The sequence below is a fragment of the Lutra lutra genome, chromosome 3 (genome assembly GCF_902655055.1).
Source record: "Lutra lutra chromosome 3, mLutLut1.2, whole genome shotgun sequence".
In the NCBI taxonomy this organism is placed as follows: domain Eukaryota; kingdom Metazoa; phylum Chordata; class Mammalia; order Carnivora; family Mustelidae; genus Lutra; species Lutra lutra.
Window position 1 is genome coordinate 28,913,302 of NC_062280.1, and position 9,666 is coordinate 28,922,967.

The following is a 9,666-nucleotide window of genomic DNA, read 5'->3' on the forward strand; positions in this document are numbered from 1 at the left end:
TTTTTTTTTTTTTTTTTTTTTTTTTTTTTTAATAATCTCTACACTGAAGATAGGACTCAAACTTACAACCCTGGGATCAAGAGTCATGTGCTCTTCCAACTGAGCCAGCCAGGCAACCCTGTCCCCAAGATCCTTAATCACTTTTGCAGAGTCACTTTTTCTGTAGAAGGTAGCATTCACCAAGTTTGCTTATTGGGACCTGGATATCTCTGGGGGCCATTATTTAGCTCAACCACAATTTTATACCCAAGTAAAATAGTAAAATAAAATAAAACAGTTGCCACAGCTGGTTCTGATGAGCAGCCAAGGAAGGGAGTCATTAAAATAATTGTTTGACTTGAATTAAGCTAGTATTTTTTAGTCCCTTCTGTGCAAGAGTTAATTGAATTTAAATTGAGGATATTCTTATGTGTGTATGTGTATGTATGTATACAGGTAATTTTTTAAAATCAACCTATAATGTTTGTTTCAGAGGTATAGGACTGTGATTCATCAGTCTTACACAATTCACAGCACTCACCATAGCACATACCCTCCCCAGTGCCCATCACCCAGCCACCCCATCCCTCCCACCTTCTCCCCTCCATCCTCCCTTAGTTTTTGTTTCCTGAGATAAAGAGTGTCATATGGTTTGTCTCCCTCTCTGGTTTTGTCTTGTTTCAATTTTTCCTCTCTTCCCCTGTGATCCTCTGCCTTGTTTCCCAAATTCCACCTATCAGTGAGATCATATGATAATTGTCTTTCTCTGACTTACTTCACTTAGCATAATGCCCTCTAGTTCCATCCACGTCGTTGGAAAAGGCCAGATAAAATTGCGGATATTCTTTACTATTGTTGGAATAGTGTTAGAAGGGAGGCTTCAAAAATCTTAATTTTTAAAGATCTTTTAAAAGTAGAAAAAGCCTGGAGCCCCTGGGTGGCTCAGTCAGTTAAGCGTTTTGATCCCAGCTCAGGTCTCAATCTCCGAGTCATGAGTTCAGGTGCTGCACTGGGCTCTATACTGGGTATGGAGCCTACTTTAAAAAAAAAAAAAAAAAAAAAAAAAAAAGGAGTAGGCAAAGCTCTGATTACCTCATTTGGAAGAGATGAGGCACAGCTGAATTTCTAAACTCATCTTTGTTCATGGAAAAAGAGAAAAAGGTCTGTATTCAGAGGAGGTTTGGACCTCAACTCTACAACTTCGAGGTTTTGTCACTTGGGACCTTAACCTGACAAGTTATTAATTAGCGCTTATGCCTGGCACACAGTGTTTGGTAACTGAAAAAGTATCTACATTTTAAAGAATTTCATAATTACCCAGAACCTACTCTTTTATGTAAAAAGAGAGTAACAGTGGTACCTACCTCATAGGTTTATTGTGAAAATGAGGCAGGGGCACCTGGGTGGCTCAGTTGGTTAAGTGTCTGCCTTCGGCTCAGGTCATGATCCTAGGGTCCTGGGATCGAGTCCTGCATTGGGCTCCCTGCTCAGCAAAGAACCTGTTTCTCCCTTTCCCTCTGCCTGCTGCTCCCCTGCTGTGATGTGCTTTGTCAAATAAATAAATAAAATTTAAAAAAAAAAAAAAAAGGCATGTTATACCTTTAGGAAATACTTTGGCACACAGTAAGTATTCACTATGGTAATGTGTTTATTACTAATTTTGTTTAAACTGTGCATTACACATATGGTTGGGGTCTCTGCTTAATTTTCTGCTTCACAATTCTTCCTGGACAATGAATCGACCATTGGAAGACAAGTCTGAGCAACGTTTTGGACTCCTTAATTTTTGTTTTTACTCCAGGTTGCCACATTTATCCTCCAGAAAATCCTCTTAGATGACACAGGTTTGGCATATATATGTCAGACATACGAGCGTTTCTCCCACGTTGCCATGATCCTGGTGAGTTCTTTCATCTAACCCCCTTGAAGTTACTTGTGATCACACAGCTTAGTCCCTTTGCAGCCGACACTGAACAGCTTCTTGGAACCTTGTGTGACGATTCTTAAAATATCTGATCTCTGATGTCAACTGGGATTATTTTGTGTTTATGTGTTTTTTCCTACCCCAACCCTTTCTGGGGGAAAACAGGGTAAGATGGTCCTGCAGCTCTCCAAAGAGCCTTCCGCCCGTCTGCTGAAGCACGTAGTGAGGTGTTACCTGCGACTCTCAGATAACCCCAGGTAAACATTTATAGGATTTCTAGGACTTTGGGGAAATGCCCTGGTGAATAGTTGCCTCATCTCATGGCATAGCTCCTATATCTTTAGGGTTGGGGAGTGATATAACGATAATTAGTCTGGCAGAACTTGATTAAATCCTTTTAAAATCTGAAGTGCTAAATTTAAAAATCCATCAGAGTTTTGGGGATGCCTGGCTGGCCCAGTAGAGCATGTGACTCTTGATCTCGGAGTCACGAGTTCAAGCTCCACGCTGGGCACAGAGCGTACTTTTAAAAAAGCCCATCAGAGTTTTCTCTCTGTCACTCTGTATCCTCCTTTGGAATTCCAGAGAGTTCAGACAGTTCCCAGGGAACCTTATGATACATTACTCCTGTGGTTTGAGCTCTCTGTTGCTGCCCCAGGTGGTCAGGATGATAAGTATATTTTCAAAGATCTTGTAAGAAAGGAATGGAGCCCAGAGGGCACTTGAATTATATTTTCAGTTCTCTGATTCCTGTAAAGTCATTGAGCTAATTATTTTATCTCCCTATGTTCATAATCTTTCTGTCAGAAATCATACATTGTAGATACAGTGCATTTTAGAAGTGTTTGACCTTTTGCTTTGTAAATCCATAATTCATGCTGAAAGCCACTTGCTTAGGTTCTGCTAAACCACATAATGGGGCAATTTCTGTGTTCCTAGGAGTGGGGATAACTCGATTTAATGTGAGCTCAGCCTTCTGCCCCTGAGGTTATTCAAGCCCGAGCTGTTTCTTCATCATTTTTTCCTGTTCTTCAGTGGTTCCTGTTTTCTTCAGTTTGAAAATATGTTTCTTTAAACTAGTCTGAGTACAAAAGCTATAACTATTTAAAACAGTTTTATAAACCATTAGCATTTATCTTTTGGAGGTTTTCAGATTTCACTTTCCACTGGTCATCTTTTAAAGAAAGTGAAACATTTGAAAGTTCATCTGATAGTGTTGCCACCATAGATTGTTTTTACATCTCATCTCTTATTAAGCATTTTAGTTATAAAACTGAAGCAGGGGTGTCTGGTGGGCTCAGTCAGTAGAGCATGTGATTCTTGATTTCAGAGTCATTCATTCGAGCCCCACATTGGACATAGAACTTACTTTTTAAAAAAAGGAAAGAGAAAAAGAAACAGGCACTTTTTTGAAAGACACAAAATCATATTAATTTAGAATTAAAGTTCACTAATTTATCATACTGTGAGTTGGGTCATCTCCCCTATTCATGTACTGATTTTGGAACTGTTCATTTACTATAACCCATCGATTTTTACCATGAGCATATTGACATTATTTAATGGAATAAATCAGTGAATTGAACTGTCGCACCATTTCATTCCATTTTGCTGTGTCTTGGAATTCCACATTGAGCCATCATCCTGAAAATGTTCACAGGTGACAGACCCTGGAGATCTGAGCCCATAGCTAATACAAGTTGTAAGGAATTTTAATGGATTCTTAAGATAACTTGACTGAACCTCATATTCCCGGGATTCTGTATATTTATGTCTAAGAAAGGGCTTTTTCCCTGTCTCCCCAAATGTGGGTTTATTTGCTGGTCTCCCTGGTTGGCTTGTTTGTCTCTGATGTAGGGCACGTGAAGCGCTCAGGCAGTGCCTCCCTGACCAGCTGAAGGACACGACCTTCGCCCAGGTGCTAAAAGATGACACCACCACGAAACGCTGGCTTGCACAATTGGTGAAGAACCTGCAGGAGGGCCAGGTCACCGATCCCCGGGGCATCCCCTTGCCCCCTCAGTGATCCTCCCCCACCCCCTCCTACCACTCCCCCAAGCTGGGGAAGGGAGGGGGAACCCGCGAGGGAAAACAGCTCAGGTTTTACCGCTGACCAGGAATAGACAACCTCAATGCTGAACTGCACTGGAGAAGAGGGGCGAGGTCACCCCGCTGGGGTGAACGGGCTGCCATCTTGGGCTGCCTCCGGGACCCGGGCTCCCTCCGCTACTCCCAGGAGATGGGCCCCTGACACAGCAGTCTGCCACCACAGCTCCAGGAGGGTGTCAACACCAGCAAATGCTGTGTCTGCAGCGTGCCAGCGATGGCCCTTCTCCCCGACCCGTACTAGCCACTGGCGGGGAGGGGGACGTGGCGGTGGTAGCACGCTAGGCATGCCGAACGCCTGGGACCAAGCCGTGTGGCGGTCTTCTATTTTGCCTTCCTGGAAGACTCAAGACGTGTCTCTTCATCCTCTCTCTCAGTATTTGTTTACTTTGGTCTCTTGTTTTTGATGTCAGAGAGAGGTGTGTTTAGTGGACACGAGCTGTAATACTCAGCAGAACTTTGTCAATTGGCACTGTTTACAAGTCTGTTAGCTGCATAAGCTTAATAAAAAATTGGTCTGGGCATTACATCCCCTCTAACAGGCCAACAGCTGCATGAACTGTGGGGAGGAACGGGAGGCAAGGGAAGGATAAAGCCAAAGGACAGCAGGACCCCATCGCCTCTTTCCCTTCCCTTTCCGTTCTTCTGCCCCCAGTTCCAGATGCCACAAGGACCCTAACCTTGTTTCTGGCTCTAGCTGCTAGCTTTTCCAAATCTCAGTGCTTTTCCCTTTTCCACATCCCTCCTATTAAACTTCCAACAGACGTCTTAATTCATCAGGCTGTCCTGGAAGGGTATTGTACTGGGGGAGGAGAGGTGGCTTGGGCCTCACCTTCAATTCCAGTCCTCAGAGAGGTTTCCTGGGTAACTTTTAAAGGGGAAGGTGCCTGGGGACCAAGATGACAGGCTGCTTGATCCCATTCTTTAGTATGAATTTCTGCAGCTCCATCTGTGTTCATGATTGTACTTGAAGTGGCATTAGCTGAATGAGTTCATCTTACTCAGATTTAAGACAGAGGTCGGGACTCTGCTTCTTCACTGTTTTTTTTTTTCCCTGACACATTCCCTATCGGTCTATGGGAATTACAGGGTTGCCACTAAAGTACTTCCTCTTGTTCATATCGAGTCAGTGAAACCCCCTTCCTTCTTTGGAGCTCCAGATGACTTCACAATCCAGAGACTTGAATCTGTAACGCAGTGTAAACTGCCTTGCTTTCCCCCAGTCCTTCCCTCTGCCAACACCTGCTCTCTCTCTCTCATCCCCACCTCCAGTCAAAGATGGGATTATTAATCCAACTCTAGAGAGAGACGAGGTATTTTCTATCCACATCTCCCCAGTGAAGGTATCTCCGAACAAGTTTGGGGAGGGTCCGTCTGTAAGGAGCAAGCTCCGAGAAACCTCTGTGGAGGCAGTTCGGCCAACCCAAGGGCTCTTCAAGCCGACTTTCACAAGGGGAGCCGGCCTTGTCAGTTGGCTTCTGTCTCTAGAGCCGACAAAGTAGTAATTGAGTAGCCTAGATGTAGGAAGGGTAGAAGAAGCACTTACTCCCCTGCCTTCCAAAATGAAGAGGAGAACCAGGTGAGCTCTCAGTCTCAAGCCTGAAGAGAAGAGGTCTTGGAGGAAGCAGAGAACAGCATGGACTGGACAGACGTCTGGACTTCCCTCAGCTCATAGTTTCATGAGCTGGAGAGGCCAGCTGAGGGATCTCTGATTTTTGCCAACTGCCTTCCTGCTGAGCCAAAGTTTTCTCATTCCCCCTTCACTGGGGAAGCAGCTGAGGCCCAGGGCCTTGCTCCCTGGGAAATTATCTTCTCGCTCCATCTTCTGGTGCATTGGCCATGTTACTGTGCCAATAGTGTCTTAACTCCTGTTCCATCTATTCTCAGCTGGCCTTGGACCCCACCTAGGAGTTGGGGGAGGGATGAAAATGGGTATTATTCCTTGTAGTTGATCCTGATGTCATGTGTGTATAAAGAGACCCCTCCATTTTTTTTTTTGTTTGTTTGTTTTCCATCCCTCTCACTCCCTAACAGGATTGAAATAAAACCTGTTTCTGTTTTTATAAAAATAATTTTTCCTTTAAACTGGAGACTTGATTTTGTCAATATAGAGACCTCTAGGCACTCTGGGCACATGATCCTGGTCCCCCTGCCTCTGCCATCTGTTCGACACAAACACACTGTTCTGCCAAGAGGGCAGAGATGGTTCCCCTGTGGCTGGGTCCTTTGGGAAGAGCCCTGCTGCCAGATGAAAGCTGTTGGGGAGGCTGGGGCGGTACCCTTTATCTGGTTCTGTTTGCTGAAACAACCTCACTCCTCGCTGTTGTGGCCAGAGTTTAGTATGGTGCGGGAGAGACCTGAAGTGAAGAGGTAGCACTGGAAACATTTTATCACAGACTTTAATATACTTTTCCTCCCTAGTTTCAAGACTTAGCACACATCCCCAGAGTTTCCATGCCTGCTTCGGGCACTCAGCAGGACAGAGGTAACCTCTGCTTCCAGCTTTTTTCCAAGGCATCGGAGGGCCCATGACTGAGTGGTGGAACAGGGCATGGAGAGGCACTGGTAGCCTTCAGAGCCTGCCTGCCTTCCTGTCTACATAGCATTCCTTTGCTCACTACTCCTGCTGCTCAAAGGCTGAGATAGGGTTGGGGGGGCGGGATATACAAAGGTATTGCTGTCAAAAGCCCAAGGAATAGAAAAGCATACAATGAAATGAAACTCCTAAATGCTGTGAAATTTAATTTTTTAAAAAATTATTTTAAAGGATTTGTTTCAAAAGCTAATATAACAGATGAGTTGAACAACACAAGTAACAAGCCTAACTTAATTGATAAACAGAACACTGTACTCTAAGCAACAATGTGCATACTGTCTTCAGGCCAGAAGCATTTACTAAAATTGGTCACAGTGGGCCATCAGGCCTCAGAAAATTTTTAAAAATTAAAATAATGTTCTGTGAACACGGGATTAGGTCACGAAAAAAAGAGAACTGGAAAACTCTTAACTTTAAAAATAAACAGGCAGGGTCGGGGCGCCTGGGTGGCTCAGTGGGTTAAAGCCTCTGCCTTCGGCTCAGGTCAAGATCCCAGGGTCCTGGGATCGAGCCCCACATCGGGCTCAATGCTCGGCAGATAGCCTGCTTCCCTCTCTCTCTCTGCCTTCCTCTCTGCCTGCTTGTGATCTCTGTCTGTCAAATAAATAAATAAAATCTTTTAAAAATAAATAAATAAACAGGGGTGCCTGGGTGGCTCGATGGGTTAAAGCCTCTGCCTTCAGCTCAGGTCATGATCCCAGGGTCCTGGGATTGAGCCCCACATTGGGCTCTCTGCTCAGCAGGGAGCCTGCTTCTCCCTCTCTCTCTGCCTGCCTGCCTACTTGTGATCTCTGTCAAATAAATAAATAAAATCTTTAAAAAAATAGGCAGTTTATTTACAGTTCTAAATAACCCATGGGTCACAGGAGAAATCACAAAGTTAGAAAAAAAATTGATAAGATACATCATATCAAAATCTGTGGCATACAAGTAAAGTAATAGTGAATATGGCTTTAATTCACATGTTATAAAAGAAAGGCTGAAGTCAGTGATCTAAGGTTTTATGTCAAGAAACAGGATAACAAATTCAAAAAATAAGAAAATACCAAAAAAGCAAAAGCCAGTGAAATAGAAAACAAATCTCCAAGAAAGAAAAAATCAATGAAATGGGAAGTCATTACCTTGAAAACATCAATAAAATTGGTAAAACCTTAGTAGACCTTAGATCAGACCAAAAACATTTTGGAAAAAGGGACATCACTCATATCTTACACTCACTAATCTTCCATGACGTTCAGAGACTGTAGAATAAGGGCACAGGTCCCCATTCACTTTTGAGGCCACCAAAACCCAGCAAGGGTATCACAGGAAAACCAGGGGTTGAACTCTCCTGTGAATGTAGGTGTAAAATTCCTGGAAAAAATAGGCAAATCAGATCTAGGAGGGAAAAAAAAAAAAAAAAGATAATACACCATACCCAATCTGGGTTTACTGAAAAAAAAAACAGGTTTGATTCAATATGTGAAAAATAATGTAATTAACAATCAACAAATATTAGTAAGGAGAGAAATAGTTGTCTAGGCAGATACACAAAAGAACACTACAAAATTCAGTACATATTCATGATTAAAAGAAAACACTTTAGAAAACCGGAATTAGGAGGGCACATCCTTAAATCTAACAAAAGGTATCAACAAAAATGCTATAGGAAACTTCCAAAAAAAATACAAAGTCCTCCTCCATGAAATGAGGATTGAGCCAAAGATACCCACTGCCACACCTTCAGGTATCATACCGGTTCAAGCCTGTGTGATAAACCAAGAAAATACAAGGATCATAAAGGTAAAAAAATTTGCTGACAATATGACTATGTACACTCATAATCTGCAAACTCTTAGAATCTGCAAACTCTTAGAATGAAAGGAATTTAGCACAGTCCCAGAATACAAAGTCAATATGCAAAAAAAAAAAAAAAAAAAAAAAAACACGTGTTTCTAAATAACAAGGAATTTCAAAAATATAACGGGGAGTCTGGCTAGCTCTTTTTGGAAGAGTGTGTGGCTTTGATCTCAGGGTGGTGAGTTTGAGCCCCATGTAGGATGTAAAGATTACTTGGAAAAAAAAAAGCGGGGGGGGGGGGGCGCCTGGGTGGCTCAGTGGGTTAAAGTCTCTGCCTTTGGCTCAGGTCATGATCCCAGAGTCCTGGAATTGAGCCCTGAATCGGGCTCTCTGTTCAGCGGGCAGCCTGCTTCCCTTCCAATCTCTCTCTCTGCCTGCCTCTCTGCCTACTTGTGATCTCTGTCAAATAAATAAATAAAACCTTTTAAAAAAAATAGCATAAGAAATCAAATAACTCAAAATAGATACATTGAAAGATGTGCAGAACTTTTACATTGAAAACAACAAAACACTCTTGGAAAGAAACACCTACATAAATGAATGGAAGGATATATCTTCTCCATGGATTAGAAAACAATATTGTAAGGATGCCAGTGATTGATCTTCTGATTAAACTCAGTTCTAAGTAAAATCCCAGCAGGTTATTTCTATGAAATTGATAAGCGGATTCTAAAATCTGTATGGAAATGCGAAGTGCCAAATAGCCAAGGCAATCTTAAATAAGGACAAAAGTGAAGTCTCCATTCCCAGATGTGTTCCTTTAACTTTCAGCCTTTTTTTTTTTAAAGATTTTATTTATTTATTTGACAGAGAGAGATCACAAGTAGGCAGAGAGGCAGGCAGAGAGAGAGAGGGAAGCAGACTCCCTGCTGAGCAGAGAGCCCGATGCGGGGCTCGATCCCAGGACTCTGAGATCATGACCTGAGCTGAAGGCAGCGGCTTAACCCACTGAGCCACCCAGGCGCCCCAACTTTCAGCCTTTTTTGTTGTTAAGATTTATGCAGCGGTTTATTTTTTTAACAACTTTTTGTAGACGTGTGTCTTACAAATAGCACATACCTGTATTTCGTTTCCTGACCTTTTCTGAAGGTTTCGTCTCTGTGCAATATTATGCCGTTTGTATTTTTTATTCTAATTCCATCATCTTATTCTGATTTAATACCTCTTTGTTCCCCTTCACCTTGAGTTTTCTATTTTTAATGTCAGAATTGAGGAATGGCTA

The 9,666-nt window shown here is 42.7% G+C and overlaps 1 protein-coding gene across 2 annotated transcripts in view; it reads left to right on the forward strand.

Moving 5' to 3' along the window:
* CNOT9 (CCR4-NOT transcription complex subunit 9) overlaps positions 1–6,094 on the forward strand; it is a 33,368-nt gene extending 27,274 nt beyond the window's left edge. The window contains exons 6-8 of one of the 2 annotated variants that reach the window (XM_047721040.1): positions 1,781–1,879; positions 2,069–2,160; positions 2,843–3,504. In XM_047721040.1, coding sequence (XP_047576996.1) covers positions 1,781–1,879; positions 2,069–2,160; positions 2,843–2,864 — 213 coding nt within the window. In that variant the 3' untranslated portion in view covers positions 2,865–3,504. Of the gene's footprint in view, positions 1–1,780; positions 1,880–2,068; positions 2,161–2,842; positions 3,505–3,760 lie in introns of those variants that run through there. The other variant, XM_047721039.1, reaches the window with a different exon arrangement.
* Positions 6,095–9,666: the final 3,572 nt, after the last annotated feature.